At 55.7% G+C, this 16,860-nt stretch overlaps 1 protein-coding gene across 1 annotated transcript; it reads left to right on the forward strand.

The window, feature by feature from the left end:
- Window positions 1–1,415: 1,415 nt before the first annotated feature.
- On the forward strand, window positions 1,416–13,523 carry ISM2 (isthmin 2). Its single transcript, XM_059182693.1, has 3 exons — window positions 1,416–1,872; window positions 8,368–8,755; window positions 11,885–13,523. Exons 1-3 carry the CDS (start codon window positions 1,747–1,749, stop codon window positions 12,400–12,402), a joined length of 1,032 nt encoding a protein of 343 aa, XP_059038676.1. The 5' UTR covers window positions 1,416–1,746; the 3' UTR covers window positions 12,403–13,523.
- The last annotated feature ends 3,337 nt before the right edge of the window (window positions 13,524–16,860 follow it).

Here is a 16,860-nt window from a genome sequence, read left to right on the forward strand (position 1 = left end):
CCGGAGACTTTGACAGCGGTCCAGGTAAAGAGGGGAAAGGGGTTTGGGGTACAGCTGTAGTGCCTGACTCAGAGATAGGCCCACCCAAACGAATGAACTTGAGCCTGACTTTGATCTGGTGGAAGGGGCGGAAATTTGATGATAAGAAAATAGGTTGTGTGTGAAAAAGAAATCTTAAAAAACTAAAGAACCAGGTAGCCTCACCTTTCGTCTAGAAAGAGCCATATGGTGTAGAACGTGCTCAAAGGCCAGTTTCTTTCAGCTAACATTTGAGTGTTTACTGTGTTCCAAGCATCTACTAGGTTGAACCACATGAAATTGCCAATATTTAACCCCTTGGACCAAAAAATGGCAACTTCATCCTAAAGAAAATCTTTAAAATAGATTCTTATTTGCATCTGCGAGGTAGATACTCCCCCACCCACACAAACACACACTTTTATAAGTGAGAAAAGCACCAAGAGGTCCAAGACCTTGCCCAATAGTAACTTCTTAGTAAATGGTAGAGGCAGGATTCAAAACCCTGTGGCAAACTCCAAACCCGCGTTGTAAACTCTGGACGCACTATTGAAATCGCCGCGGAGTCCTGGGCTGTGCTGTTGCAGACAGGAGTGGTTTCACAGCACTGTGCCCGGGGCCCCTACGAGTTTTACTTTGGCTAAACTCAGATCCCAAGTTTTACCCCAATGGCAGATTTCCTGGCCCTCCTCCCCAGCACCCCCAGGATCTGTTATCCCGGCCTTGAAACCAGGTAGCTTTTGTGGCCCCGGAGTGGCCATCTTCCTAGTGTCTTCTGACAGCTCCTCACTGACCTGTCCCACCTTGTGTCACTGTGCCTACATTCCCTCATAGACCCCACATGCCACAAGAACTGTCATTGCCCCTAGGAGTTCCTGATCTTTTCATTTCATGACCAGCGTACCCTACAGGTGAGGAAACACGCACGAATGTCTCGATAGAGGGAGTGGTGATCCCATTGTTTTATCCGGGATTAAACTAGGTGACATCCAGTAGCATGGCACCATCTTCCGACCACGACCTCAGACGTGTCTAGCTGCTGGCTGTCCTTCTGGGACTTGTCCTCACATCTGAGTCTCAAGTCTCTCCGGGTTTTTGAAGAGCTCTGAGAACATCCTGAGGACATGGGGCGCACGGCGGCAGGTGTTTCTCCGGGCGGCTCCTCCAGCAGAGGAGCTGGGGGAGCCTTGGGGGCAAGACTTCCTGGCCTTCCTCCTCCCCAAGCAGACCGACCTCGGGGTGTAAATAAACACCTGCCCAAGAGCTGAGGGCGCCCGCGCGGGGCTTCGGCGCGTCGCCCCACCCCCGGCCCAGGCGGTCCGCGTGTCCCTGTGCCGTCGGCGCGCCCGCCGGTGGGCGACCCGCAGGAGCGGCAGCGCGGGTCTGGAGCGAGCCGACCGTCTGGCCCGCCGCGACGTCCCCCGGCCAGGAATTCGCCTGGGGCTAGGGCGGCAACAGCGGCGGGTACGGTGGGCAGGAGGCGGCCAGACCAAAGGGAGTCTCCCGCCGGGCGGAGACTGTCCGCGTGCGCCGAGGAGCCGCCCTTGTGGGAAGGGCCGAGGAGGTCCCGGGCGCTGACCCGAGAAAAGCGCGGCACCACCGCGCTCCTGCGATCTGCGCGCTCCCGCTCCACCAGCAGGAGGAGAGGCGGGGCGCGAAGGGACGGACGCGCGGGAGACGCTCGCGAGGCGCGGAGGGGCGGTGCGGAGCTGCGCGGGGAGGGAGACCATGCCTGGGCTGCCCGGCCGCGCGGGGCTCCTCCTCGGCCTGGTGCTGCTGGTGGCGCTGCTGGCCGCGAGCCGGGCGCTCCCCCAGAGGAGGCCGCGGTCCCGGAGCCCCTCGAGGCTGGAGGAGGTGAGCGGCGGGGCCGGGGCGCGAGCGGCGACCTCCGAGGGCAGGCGCCGGGCGGGGGGCCAGGTGCGCGGGACCTGCGGGAGCCCGGCCGGGCGGCGGGCCAGCGGGGGAGAGACTCCACTGCTGGGCTGAGCGTGGGAACCCGGACCCCGTGGGACAGCCTGGCCTCTCCCGCCCGCGGCTGCGTCGCCCTGAGGGAACCTCTCCTGCAGCCCCCGATCCAGGGGAGCGCTCCGAGAGGAGCTGGAACGATGGGAGGGGAACGCGGCGCCGAGTTACTGGGGTTCGACTGGCCAGTGCATCCTCAAATCAGACCTGCAAAGGATTTTATTCTCTTTGGGTGTGAATTGAGATGAGAAGAGGCAGGGAGTGGAGTCTTTCAACTTGCAGGGGAGTAAGATCAGCCAGGGTCCTTAGTATTACTCTGTGCTTGGAAGAGCAGAAGAGGTCGCTAAGACCGGACGGGCGGAGGGCACTTTCTGAGCGCCTGTGCGTGCGCTTTGGGGATGAGACTGAAAACAGAGGAGCGAGTTGGAAAAGGGTGGTTTCGACGTGGAGAGGAATACGGTCTGCCAAAACTTGCCTCTTTGCACCAGGGGCCAGCGGTCCAGCCATTCCTCCGTGGACTGCAGTGGGCGCTCATCCCCATGGGGTCGAAACCCTCCAGATTTATTCCGGGATATGCAGGCTGGTGTGGCAGGGGGTCTGGGCTCCTCCCATGTAGATATTACTTGAGGAGGAGGACAGAGTAGTTCTTCCCATTTTCCGTATGAGGACACCGAGAGACACCCAGCCGGGTGGGGGAGACTGGACGGTGAGAGGTACCACAGCTTGGGGGCCAGTAGTGCCCATTGTGCTGAGGCCCTCCAGAGGCCCGTGGGAAGCAAGGGCCTGGCCTGTACTTGGGGTCTCTATGGACTGGTGTTTATCTGCCTTTTTTTCAATGCTGCCCTCCTAAGGAGACTTTTAGATATTTTTCCTCCAAAGTGCCTTTTCCTCTGAAATATTAATACTGTAAATATGCTGTTTATGTACTATGGCACTTTGGTATGTTACAAACCATTGTAATATCCAAGACTTTTTGCCTCCAATTTCCAATTTTTGCCCCTTGTTCAGAGTACATCTTATAGACCAGAGCCCCTCAACGTCCACACTCCTGCTATTTTGAGTTGTATAATTCTTTGTTGTTCACTGTAGCATGTTAGCAGCATCCCTGGCCTTGACCCACTAGATATCTACAGCACCCACTCCTGGACAGAACCAGACATTGCCCAGTGTTTCCTGAGGGACACCCCTCCCCCAGCCACCTCTGTTGGCAACCACTGCTGTAGACAAATCTGGAGGAACTGAACAGCCTCTGGCCAGTGCCACCTCCTAGAGATGACAGTGGTCCTACAATTAATTGACTTGTTTTTTTCCTACTCATTTGGCGTTTTCTATTTTAGTACTTACGGTTTTTTACTGTAATAATTTTTTTTATATGTTTGCCATATCTTCCCCTAAGACTAGCCTAGAGGATGAGTTATTTCAGAGCCAAAGTCCTATCCCCAGCCCTAGAATAGGGCCTGTCAGAATCCTCAAAAGCATGTTAGAGAAAATTAGTGCCACAAAGGAAAAACAGAGCTTGGAGCCCAGGTCCTGGGGTTCTGGTCCCAGTGGGTCATTAACTCATGTATGACTCACCCATGATCTCCTATTTGAAATAGGGGACTGAGGCTTCTCTGGGATCCCGTCTAGTTCAAACACTGCCTCAGAAGTCTGTGTAATATGCGTTAAAGCTGTTCTATATCAAGGCGTTAGCTAAGAAATCTCACTGAGATAAGGCAGATTGGTGTTCTAGGGCCACAGGTGATTATGGCAGGAATAACTGACAGCTCCAAAGACTTCGAAGAAGCAGCTGAAGGATGACAGGATGACAGGATGACTGAGGGGATGCGAGCCTTCTCTGGGCCTTGCAGAGTCCGTGCGAAGTGCTTTATGTGCTGTTATTTCATTGTCACACCATGCTGACATGGGTGTTATTCCCATTTTCCAGAGGGAAAAATCAAGGCACAGAGACGGTAAGCCTAATAGAGCTTGGGAGCCAGGGCTGTCATTTCAAGAGCTATTCCAGGGGCCCTTAGCCTGCTCATCTGAAGTCTTGAAAAGTCTCGAAATCATCAGCATCAGGAACAAAACGTGCCACCCTCTCTCTGGGCAGGCCTGTTGCTGAGCCTCGGTTTATCCTCACAGTCAACTGGGAGTAAGAGAGCCCGTTCTGGTGGCTAGCCTGCTAAGTGAGAAAGCATGGCTCATGTGTGTGGCATCGTCGTTACAATGATTTGTTGGGGGCTAGGAGAGCAAGGAACAGCAGAGCTCTCTCCCTTGGGTATCTTCTGCTCTAGCTCAGCTCACACCACCACCCACACAGCCACTGTGCCTAGCCTCTTGTGTTCCTTGCCTTGTTTTCCTCATTTTAGGGTTAAGGAAACGGACAGTGGGTCTAATCACTAACCCACAGTTCTGCAGCTGGTAAGCGGGGAGCCGGGATTGAAACCCAGCTTGGCTTAACTCTGGGACCCTGGACACCTTGCCCTGGCACCCACCACCTCCTGGGCAGCCAAGGGAAGACCCGGGGGTGGGGGAAACAGAGTTGAGGACTTGGGGTCACAGGAGGGTGATGGAGATGAGAACTAGGAGGAGAGGAGAGAGAGAGAGGACAGCTCCTCCAGGCTGCAAGGACTGCCCCGCAGGAAGGGTCCCCCCTGGGCGGAGCCGCAGGCGGTCCTGCTGATCACCTATGTGTGATGCCAAGCCTGTGGCTTCGCCCTCAGCCTCCCCCAGCAGCTGGTTACCTCCTTGGACCTTGACTTTGACCAATGCTCTCCCTCTTGACCATTCTTCCAGCTCAGAGTTTGGAACTACTGGAAAGCTGGTTGAGGGAGAAAGGGAAGAATAGAATGTGTGTGTGTGTGTGTGTGTGTGTGAGAGAGAGAGAGAGAGAGAATGGGGGGAGGGGCATAGATGTTGACACCATTGCCCCAAAGCATGGACTTGGGTATTTGTGCCTGTGTGAAACTCCCTGTGCAAGGGTAGCAGATGGGGAAGCTGGTCCTGTGGGATAGAACAGGTGTTCTCAAATGTGCTGAGCCTCAGAATTCAGGCCATGGGATCACCGCCCCCCCCCCCAGAGTTTCTGCATAGGGAGTGGTGCTGGGGACTTCAGACCAGCTAAGATGTAAAGAGCTGGCAGGGCCTGGCAAGAGGGGTCCTCTCTCTCTCAACACCATCTGTCACCACCTCTAGGTGAGGCTCACTGCACATTGTCCTTGTTTGAGGCAGCCCTCATTTTAACCCAACAACCATGCAAGACAGAGACTGCTGTTGCCTTAATTGATGGAGGCAGTATTTAAGGCAGAGGAAGTTAACCCACCCGAAGTCACACAGCTTGTAGGTGTACAAGTTGGGACTGGAACCCAGGCCGTGTGGTCTCCACCCTCCACCCGTCACTGCCCAGGTTGGCTGCCAGCGAGATGGCGAAAATGGGAGGGCTCCATGAATACAGAGGTGGTTGTGCAAGGGGGTAGTCGTGAGTGCGTGTCCACACACGTGTGTGTGCACCGAGGCACGGGCGCGGAGATCAGACAGAGCTGTGTTTGAACCCGAGCTCCAGTGCTGTAACCTCGGCGACCTCACGTCAGTCCCTGGCCCGGTCTGAGACTCCCCGTAGGCTCCTCAGTCACACGGAGAGAGTCACAGTCACCCCTCTGGGTTGCTCGTGTTCATGCAGCTAGGCAGTGATTTATCGAGCTCCTCCTGTGTACCAGGCACTGCGCTAGGCACAGGCTACAGCAGGAACAAAGCAGACAAAAAGTCTTGCCTGCAGTCTAGCTGGGGTGACAGAAGGCACATCAAGGGCCTAACCCAGGCCCTGGAGGGAAGATGTGCTGTCTGAGCATCACACATACGGCATCACACATATGCTGGGGTCACACTAACTCAGGGACCAGGCTAGGAAGTGGGGCACACCCCAACCAAGAAAAGCCAACCTGCAGGAAAGTATGTGCTTTTTGGTGCCCTGGCTCCTGCAATCCAGTCCTTGATGCCAGGCATCTGGCTGGACGACACCCGGGATGGAAGTGCTGACTGAGCTCCCCAGCCATATGTGGGCCGGTGCCCCAGGCCCACAGGCTCCCTCCTCTGGGCCTGCGCTCTTCACTCTCAGGCCGTGGTCCCCTCCTGCCTGGGTTCTTCTGTGGGGACCACATCCCTGCTGCAACAGCACTTGCAGGGCGGGGCCCTGGCCTGGCCTCCAGTTGCCAGTGTCTGGCGGCCAGACGGCTGTCACTGCCCCTAGGGCCTGCTCTGAGCTGTCACGGCCAGCCTGAGGCGCCCAGGGAGCAAACCCTCTCCTCCCTCCGGGATCCCTCAACCAGTGACTGGCAGGGCTGGTAGGTACGCAGCCCAGCTCCCCACTCCGGGGGGAGTAGCTGAGGCACCCGATGGGACTGAGTTCCACTTGTCACCGTGGTCACTAACCTGAGGGAGCATTTCTGAATTAGCTGCTTCCCATGCCGGACTCACGCCCCGACTCCCTGCTCCTGTCTCCTGGGATCACCTTCCAAAGGAACGACTTGCCCTTGAATTTTTGTGTCAGGTTTGGCTTCTGAAGAAACCCGAACTAAGACGGGTGTCCGCCCTCTACTCCACTCCACTCCACTCCTGGGGTTTCCTGGGTCTGAAACACGGGGCAGGGGGCCTGAGAGCAGCTCGAGAAGGGTGGCATGTGTGGCTGGGATGTTTAGCCAGGGCTTTCTGTGGCCTTGGTTATCATCAGGTCCACCTGTGCACCAGGGAGTGGAGAGACTGAAGAGCCTGGAGATGCACATTCTGAGCACCTGCTGGAAACCAGCTCTTTCCCATCACTAGTCCCCATTTTACAGATAAGGATGCTCGTAGAGGTTACGTCCCTGTCATGGTCCCCAAAGTCAGAAGTCAGGCTATCTGGGGATTTAGACCTAAGCAGCCGGAAATTTTTTTAAGATTTTATTTATTTATTTGACAGACAGAGATCACAAATAGGCAGAGAGGCAGGCAGAGAGAGAGAGGAGAAAGCAGGCTCCCCGCGGAGCAGAGAGCCCGACACAGGGCTCAATCCTAGGACCCTGGGATCATGACCTGAACTGAAGGCAGAGGCTTAACCCACTGAGCCACCCAGGCACCCTCCTGACGGTAGTAGTTCTGCATTTTGTGCAGCATCTACAGTTTGCAAAACACTTCCATCAAAAGAGAGGGCACCTGGGTGGCTCAGTTGGTTAAGTGACTGCCTTCAACCCAGGTCACAATCCTGGAGTCCCAGGATCGAGTCCCGCATCAGGCTCCCAGCTCCACGGGGAGTCTGCTCCTCCCTCTGACCTTCTCCCCTCACTTGCGCTCTCTCACTCTCTCTCAAATAAGTAAATAAAACCTTTATATTTATTTTTAAAAATCCACAAAAAAGCATAGAATCTAATGTTTTTTAAAAAATATTTAATTAATTTATTTATTTTAGAGACAGAGCACACACCAAGAGAGGGAGGGGGAAGCAGAAGGAGAGGGAGAAGCAGGCTCAGCAGGGAGGCCCACAGCCTGCCTCCCCCTCCCCCGCCCCAGCCCATGCAGGGCTCAGTCCCAGGATCCTGGGATCATGACCTGAACCGAAGGCAGACAACCCAAGGTGCCCCTCATATTATTCTGTAATAGCCAAAAATAATGTTTTTCAAGTTCCCTTTCACATAAATGATTTCCTGTTCCTTATTTCCTGTCCACCGTGGGGTGAGTGAGGGAACCCCCTTTGCTCCCCTTTTGTCCCCCTCCCCAAACCTCCCCACCCAGAGACACTATGGGAGTTTGCTATCTTTGCAGTTATTTTCCAGTCCCACAGTGAGCCCCCAGGGTGTTAGCGGCCCCTATGGCTGGGCTGGGCGCCCACAGGCCACTGGAGCCATAATTCCCAGCCAGTGCATCTTTTTTTTTTTTTTTTAAGGTTTTATTTACTTATTTGATAGACAGAGATCACAAGTAGTCAGAGGGACAGGCAGAGAGAGAGAAGGAAGCGGGCTCCCTGCTGAGCAGAGAGCCCGATGAGGGGCTCGATCCCAGGACCCTGAGACCATGACCTGAACCGAAGGCAGAGGCTTTAACCCACTGAGCCACCCAGGCGCCCCACCAGCCAGCGCATCTTAAAGAGTGGGTCTCTATCCTGGCACAATGTTAAAGTCGCCGCCCCTGGCCCCATGTCAGGTAGTTAAACACAGGTCTAGGGTTGGGTCGGGGGTCTTGATACCTGGGGGATGGCGATGCACAGCTGAGTCTTAAATTGTGACCTCACGTGCCCTGGGAGGCCAGGAAGTTTGGTGAATAAAATGAGCTGGTTTGGAGGGAAGGGAGGACCTCTGCCCCTATCGTCATGTCCTATCCTTGGTGTCTTGCTCTGAGCTCTCCTTTACCTGCCTGCCTGTATCTGTCCCTCTGCAGGTGACCATTGAGGTGGTGGAGGAGCCCCAGGCCCAGGTGGAGATGGACCTCCTGGCAGAGCCCGGCCATCACTGGCCCCAGGGGGCCTCCAGCTGGCTCCCTGTCAAGGAGCTCTTCTGGCCCCTGTTCTGGGGCATCCTGGAGGGCAAGGAGGGGAACACCGATCTCAAGGGCAGAGCCCCAGGGGATGAAGACAAAGAGGAAGAGGAGAAGGAGGAAGAGGAGAAGGAGGATTACCTTGCAGAGTTCGGCGAGAGTGAGGACCAGGAGGCCAGTGATTACGAAGAGTATGACGAGGAGGAGTCTGGGTTCAGTGGGGCCACAGGCAGCCAGGAGCAGGGCTGGCTGGCCCCTGGGGACTGGGCCTTCAAGGAGCCGGACGGCTATGGTGAGCACCCCCATCTTGGCATTCCCAGCTGTGGCTTCTGGAGGTCCTGAGTGGAAACGGGGCTAGAGAGAGGCCTGAGAGCTTCCCGAGCAGGGGCCGCGGAGGAGACCAGGAGCTAGGCCTGTACAAACACCATCATCCCCTAAATAGCAACATTACCCGTAGCTGGCAAAATTTGGGTTTTCTTTTTTTCCCAAATATTTGACCTCCACAACAGCCCTGAGACCCCCCTTAGCAAAGCGGACATTTGTAATTTTATATATATTCATATCTGTCAGTTGCCAACAGTTCCCAATGTTGGGAAACATTTTAAACCCCACCACTCACAACTGACTTCAGTTTCAGACTGTGCGGTTTGTATCCTGGCTCTGCCGCTTTCCAGCCTCGTGACCTTGGGCAAGTTACTTAACCTCTCTGTGCCTCTTTTCCTTCCTCTCTAAAATGGAGAATGACACAACCCTCACTAAGTAAGACTGGGTGTAGAGGGTATTAAGTGAGTTAATACACTTAAAGTGCCTGCACGTAGTAAACTAAATAGTGGCTGTTTTTATCAGAAAACCATCTAACAGCCCAGACCATCCAGAAAATGCCCCCTCAGCCCTGGCCAGACCTCCATAATGGCCGTTTTTATGTTTTATGCTTCAGTCTGGGCTTCCCTGGGCGCAGACCTATTTCATGCACCGTCGCAGCCATTCTCCCCAGAGCCCTGGCATTTGGTCCTTGGACGGAGGTGCCGTGCTGAGAACTAAAACCAAAATAATGTAAACCAAAATAATGTAAACTGGCAGAAACTTCAGGCTTTCCAGCTCATCTTCCATGAATTGTCCTTCAGCTCCTGGTGCCAGCCTGCTCAGACCTGCCTGGGAAGTGAGGAGAAAGCGGGTTTTGTCAGTATTATGTCAGGACTTTAGGGGTTCCACAGAGACACACCCCCCCGCCCCCGGGTCCCAGCCCTACACAGCCTGTCTTGGTGGACGTCGGGTTCCTCAGACCAGGGCTGGGTCCCCAGTGTGGGAAGTCAGGATATTCCTTAGTATCCCAGTGCCAGGGGGCACCTGGGTGGCTCAGTGGGTTAAAGGCTCTGCCTTCGGCTCAGGTCATGATCTCAGAGTCCTAGGATCGAGCCCCGCATTGGGCTCTCTGCCAAGCAGGGAGCCTGCTTCCCCTTCTCTCTCTGCCGACTTGTGACCCCTCCCCCCTCTCTCTGTCAAAATAGCTTTAAAAATAAAAAATATATATATCCCAGTGCCAGGGTGATCTTGTCAGCGGTGGTTCTGACTGACGTGGTTTGCACAAAGGTCTGCTCTATGGGGGTGCCCAGCTGAGGGACCGGTGGGGGCTGGAATCCAGCCCATGCTTCGTCCCTTAGGCCGGGAACCCTGGCAAGAGCAGCGTGCTCCCGAAGAAGGGGTGTGTTTTGGTGATGGGCCCTGGTGCACCCCTGGTGCTCATTCACCCCTGGCTCCTTGCCTTGACTCGGACTCTGAGCGTCCAGAGTAGTGGAGGCCCTGGTCTCCCAGCCAGAGGAGGATTCAGCCCTGCAACCTTGCCTGCACCACCACCAGGCCCTGAGCCTACTGCCTGCTCCCTTGTCATGGTGATACGAGCCCCAGGGCCGGGGCCGGCAGAGGCAGCTGTTACACACTGGTGTACAGGCGCTTTGTCTGAGGATGGGGCCTGGAAAAGGGAGGCAGGGGGCTCAGAGACGCAGTGGCCTGGCCTCGGCCCAGGCCTAACCTGGATGCTGTGGGCACTGAGAGCCTAGTGAGGGCTGGGCCTCCCCCACAGGGAGCACGGAGGTGCCCCAGGGTCCCACCAGCCTGGCTGCCTCTCCTCCCAAAGGCACCGAGGACAAAGAGTCCTTGGGCTTCCCCAGTGAGGGGTGGCAGCGCCCGGCCCACAATGCCCTAGACATGCTCGGCCCAGGTCAGTGAGGAGCTAGGCCCTGCTCCCAGGGGTTTGGGGAGAAGCTTTCCGGGAGTGTCGAGCATCACTGCAGATAGGAATCTCACCTCCATCCATGGAGGCAGGCGACACGTTCCAGCTGGAAGATGACCCTATCTGGCAAAGGGACCTCGGCCTTTCTCAGTTCCCCTAGCCAGGCCATTGACCTTCCCCAGCCTGACATTCCTGTTGGGAAGAAGGTCCTGATGGGAGCCACAGAACTTGGAGGTTGCCCTGGGGGGCATACTCTGCCTGGCTGTGGGATGTGATGGGATATTCTGGCTTCCACTCTCAATCACTCTGGGGGCTCTGTGTGGGAAGGCAGCCTCTGTGTGGGAAGGGGTGCTGTCAGAAACAGGGCAGGGACCAGAACTCCGGAACTGCTCCTTCCAGCAGCGTAGGGGAACAGGCTGTTTTTACTAGAACATTCTGCATCTGCATCTCTTGGGGTCCCTTGCACCCCACAAGGAGGGTGGCAGCTGCCGACAGGCCCCTTGCAGGTGGGGCCCATGCTCACTACTGTGGGGCTCCCTGAGCTGGTGGGGTGCGCCTGGCGCTGTGCAGGGCCGGGGATCTGCCCTCAGGAAGCTCGGGCCTTAGGAGGAGAGACACACGGCCAGCTTGAGCACTACGTGAAAGGGCATGCCCCCACATTCTGGAGCAAAGAGGAAGGAGCCATGTTTTCTGTGTGGCCACATTCTCAAGGGAAAGAGAAGAGAGGAGGCAACCTAGACAGAGGGGCCGCAGGGGGCGCAGAGAGGCAGGGTAAGCCTGAAGCTGGTGGAGGTAAGAACGAGAATGGACCAATGGTGAAGACAGCGGAACACTTTCTTACCAAGTGCTTAAAACAGTGGTGCCTGCCCCCAGCACCTCCCAGTTTTTTCCCCAAGACCCCAGGTCCTTCCCACCACCCAGCATGTAGAGGGACAGCCCCTTGGCCAATATCTTTTGAGCTGTGGCCTCTGGCTTCAGGTTTCCTGGGGAGGGGGCTGTGCGGTAGTCCTTCTCTGTCCACAGGGGAGGTCAGGGTGGGGGCGTGCCCACGGGGGCGGGGCGTGCCACGGGGGTGGGGGCAGTGGTGCCCTACAGCACCCAGGTCTGGTGTGGGGCCTTCCCTCTCCGGGCGGGCTTAGGTCCTTGATCAACTCCCTCCGCACCGGTGACCAGCTCCCCTCCCCCCTGCAGAGGTGGACAGCTGCGAGAGGTGGCTGAACTGCAAGAGCGACTTCCTGGCCCAGTACATGCGTCAGGTGCTGCAGGATCTGCCCAGCTGCCCCTGCTCGTACCCACTGGAGGCCGCGTCAAGCACCGTGAGCCTGCAGGACGAGCGCCGCGGCCGCAGCTTCCGCTGGAAGGACGCGAGCGGCCCACGGGAGCGCCTGGACGTGTACCAGCCCACGGCGCGCTTCTGCCTCCGCTCCATGCTGTCGGACGAAAGCAGCACCCTGGCTGCGCAACACTGCTGCTACGACGAGGACAACCGGCTGCTGACCCGGGGCAAGGGCGCCGGCGCCCCCGACCTCATCAGCACAGACTTCTCGCCAGAGCTGCACTTCAAGCTCGACAGGGAGCCCTGGATCGTCTGCAAGGGCGACTGGAGCCGCTACCACATGGTGCGGCCCCCCAACAACGGCCGGGCCTGTGCCGACAACCCGCCCGAGGAAGAGTACTTGGCCCAGTTGCAGGAGGCCAAGGAGTACTGACGGGGGGTGGGGGGGCTGTGCCCGAGAACCCGCCTCTGCAGACCCCGGCCCTCTGCCCGCACCCCTGGGTAGGCGCCGGAGAACCCCAGGCAGGTTGGCACCCCTGGGGTCTATGGGGGGTTGGGCACAAGGCTGAGGGATGTATAGGGGCCAGGGCAAGGGATGGAGCTCACTCCCCGACATCGAAGGGTGTACCTGAGGAAGCAGGAGTCTGGCAGGCGGGGGTGGGGTGGGGTTTGCCCTCCCCTGCCTGCTGGGAGGCCTGTCCCAGCCTGGCCATGCACTTTGTCTCCTCTCCCCCTGAGCTGGGCTCTGTGCACAGGTAAGGGCCGGGCTCCCCAGCACACAATGATTCCCCGGCCGGGTGGCAGAAAGTCCAGGTCCTGAGGTGCTACTCAGGCTGGCAGCCAGCCTCGTCAGTGGCCCCCTCCTTACTCTGGGTGGCTGCACGAGGCCCTCTTGCCCCAACCCTGCTGGGAGCCACCACAGACCAGGAGCGTGCCCCTTGCAGGATAATCTAGGCTCCAAGCTTCCCTTTGGGGGACACCTTCGGTGGAGGGCTGAAGTCAATCTGCGGGGCCCAGTGTGGCCAGAAAGGTTGAGGCGGCCAAGGCAAGAGATGGCTCCAGGCGGGGAACAGGTCAACCTATTCTGGGCCCTCTCTTTGTCTAGCATGTCTGTCCTGTCCAGGTTGTAGGTAGGCACGTGCAGGCCTGGGAGATGGTGCAGCTTGGGCTAGGCTCAGGACGGGTTCAAGAGGATGTGCCCCACGGTAAACTGGGAAACCAGTTCTCTGGACTGGGTTGGTGGCAGGGAAGCCCAGGTCTGGGCCAGTTCTGTGGTGGAAACGACCCCACCACGGCCCACTTCATGCTCCAAGCTGATGTTATCGAGGCACCGAGCTCAGGGCTGGAAAGAGAGGCGCCTGACTGGCAATCCTAGCTTGTGCTTCTCCTGCCCCTCACCCCCGCCCCTGAACCGTACTTCCGGTCTGTGGAGTTGAAGTGATGAAGTCCCAATTGTCCTGTTCACAGAAGCTCCAAAAGCTGGGGACCTCGGTCCCCAGAGAGCTGCCCTGAAGCTCTTCGTGATCCTCTGCAATAAAGCACTTTATTTTCAAATTCTGTCTGATGAGGAATTGGGAGCCTCCGCAGAGGTGTAGGGAGCCCTGTTTGCGGCCCAAGCCAAGCCCACCGTGGTGGGGTTTGCGACTGCTTGACCCAGTTGGGTGGGTAGAGCTCCTGGAGTGCAGAGGTTGGATGTAGGTGTGAATCATCCCACTCATCTACAGTGTTGCCTGGCAGGCGGGAGAGCTGGCCAGACCTCAGGGGCACGTTTGCTAGTTCCTGGGGACAGGAGGATTTGTGAGTCAGAGATAAATGGCATGCACTCCAGAGGAAGTGGTTTGCTGCTGGGCCCAGAGTTGCCCAAAGGATTACAGTTGTCAGATGACGGAAGTGGACCTGCACTATGCCTTGGTTGCTACCCGTAACAGACACTGCACTGTCACTCCTGGCACTTGGGTAAGAACAGAGACACATCAGGAAGGAGAATGAGACAAGGTGTGCCCAGCCATCACCTGGAGACACTCAGAGAACCAGATGTTTCCATAACCACCACACCTAGAGGTAAGTTTATTAGTCTGATCCTGGACTACAGTCTAAAAACACTGTGGTGAGACTAAAATATTACAGGGGCAGCAAGGGCCAGATCTCAGGTCACCAGAGAGGATCCAAGTTCATTCCCTTTCTCTCGGCTGGGGCAATCAACGTGATTATTAGCACAGGAATGTTTTTATTATATTTTAGCAGAAACTTACTTACTTATTTGAGAGAGAGAACAGGGGGAGGAACAGAGAGAGAGGGAGAGAGAATCCTGAGCAAGACTCCATGCTGAGCAGGGAGCCCGACAGGGGGCTTAATCCCAGGACCCGGAGATCATGACCAGAGCTGAAATCAAGAACCGCCACTCAAACAACTGAACCACCCAGACAGCCTGGCAGAAATTTAAAAAAAAAAAAAAAAAAGATTTTATTTATTTGACAGACAGAGATCACAAGTAGGCAGAGAGGCAGGCAGAGAGAGGAAGGGAAGCAGGTGCCCCGCTGAGCAGAGAGCCCTAGGAGGGGCTTGATCCCAGGATCCCGGGATCATGACCTGAGCAAAAGGCAGAGGCTTTAACCCACTGAAACACCCAGACGCCCCAGCAGAAATTCTTAAGTAAGAAGATAAGAACATCCCAGAGTCTATTTCCATAGGAATCTGCTAATTCCCCTCCTTTCTGATATAACTTACCTTGACACTTAAACACATTGTGTAAATTTAATGCTTGTCTGTTACCCAAACTGAATTTAGCCGGCCATGTTTTTGATCTGTAATCCAAGTGGCAGGTGGAATTGCTATCATGTCAGGCCACAGCTGACAGAAGATAAAGGTGGTCGGAAAGGAGCCTTGAAGGGGCTGGAGAGCCAGTCAGCTATAAAATGATGTTTATTCAAACTACAAAGGAGAAGGAGGTGCTATGCAGGGGGCTGAGGGCCCAGGACACAGGTGTGTGGAGAAACAGTGATGGGGAGGTCGCTGACCTTGCCGAAGGGAGGATTTCGTGTGACTGGTACCTGGCCCAGGAGAATCCACGTGACCCCCCGCCCTGTTTGGGTCCAGTGTTGGTGAGGTCACTGTCTTGACTGGCTGTTTTTCCTGTCCCAAACACCGGGAGCCCTCTGTGGCCATGCAGCCAGCGTGAACACTGCCACTGCCCAGTCTCCAGGATGGTTTTGCCCAGTTTCCCTCCTGTGTATCTTCTAAAGGGTCCTAGGTTAGGCAAGACCAGTCAGATTGAATTCTTACCAGGGTTTAAAACAACTGGTGCTATGAACCCTTCTTGATCCTGCTGACTTCCCTTGTCTGTTGGAAGACAGAACGGTTCAGCAGCCTTTGTCCTGTTAGTCACAAAAAGGTCACAAAATGTGCTTCTGTAGGCTCCTCCATTACAGTTAGATTTTCTTAACAGGTTGGGATGCTTCTTGAATTGCATCCTGACCCCAGTATCGCCTGCGGTATTTATTAAACTCTTAGGTTCATGGGCTACACCCCACACTGAGTCAGAATCAATTAGGGGCGGAGTCCATAAAATTTGCTGACTTTAACAGGTTCCCCCTGGTGATTCTGAGTGAGGTGAGTCCTTGGCCTATGATTCACAATTTGGCCAATTAACTAGCTTTTCAAAATAATTCTAGCCCCAGGGAAGACGCTTGGGCTCTGGAGTCCAGCCGTTGGTAGGGGACATTTGCCAGATGCTGCTAAGTGCCAGTGTTTCTGTATGTGTTCTCTCGAATGCTCTGATAAGGTGCCTCCTGTACCCATTATCCAGGTGAGAAAATGTGCCCCATTTGTAGGAAGGGGCACAACTTAACACAAGTGCAGTCAAGTCCGCAGTTGTTTTTTTTTTTTTAGCTCTGTTATTGTTTTTAGTCCCCAAAATGCTATCAGTAAAATGGCAGTGGTAAAAACTCTTAACGGCCGTCGTCAGCACTGGGGATGTGAACTGTCACTGAACGTGTTATAGGACAGGTGATCTGCCCGATGTTTTGGGTTTTATTAAGGGGTTTGTGATCTCTGCTTCAGATTTTTTCAAGAAATCTAGACTTGGTTAACTCCCGAGCCAGGTATGAAAGGGCTCCTGTTTTGTCACTCTTCTGTGTGAGGAGCAGGAGTCTGTTAGGGGCCCCTAGGTTTGAGTCAAGCTACCGTCCAGGCTTTCTACCAAAAGGCATCTTTTTGGCCCCCAGGAGGCTGATCTAAAGCCAAACTAGATGCTAATTAGTTGAGTCCACCATTGTTTGGGTAATTCAAGCCCAGAGTGGCTTTCGGGGGTCTAAATGATCCCCATGGGTACTAGTTTTCTGCTTTGACTACAATGTTGTGGCCAAGTTAGGATTAGCCCGCAGGCCTCGCTGCCACCTAATAAGAGACAAAAATAGTTGAAGGAAATAGCTGTGCCTGCAGGGGGCCGAATGTCTGGGTTAGCAGGCGCGGACTCCCGAGGGATGCCGGACTCCTGAGGGGTGCCGGACGGACGCCAGGGCCTGGCTGGTCCAGGACAGTGACCCTCCCATCTGGGGGTGGGGAAAGTTGCTTCTCTTGCCACGTGGCAGCTGGAACCCCATTTGAATACATCCCCGCTACTTGGTCAGTGCTCTGTAAACCTGCGTAGCGGAACCCGGGAATAGCAAGAACATTTGTGTCTTACTCTTTCTGGGAGAAGTAACAAGCCTTCCAGGAGGGATGCCTGACACACCAGCAGCTGTCTGGGGGGCGGGGCGTGGTGAACCCAGTGGCAAGACAGCAGCCAGAGGTGTAGACTCGAGCACCGGCTCCGCAGGTCAGTCTTTGATCCCAATCTCAGCTCTACTAAATGGCCATTGCCAGGTCTTGGGTATTACTGAAGAAACGCAAG

Source organism: Mustela lutreola, chromosome 7, assembly GCF_030435805.1.
Source record: "Mustela lutreola isolate mMusLut2 chromosome 7, mMusLut2.pri, whole genome shotgun sequence".
NCBI classification, from domain to species: Eukaryota; Metazoa; Chordata; class Mammalia; order Carnivora; family Mustelidae; genus Mustela; species Mustela lutreola.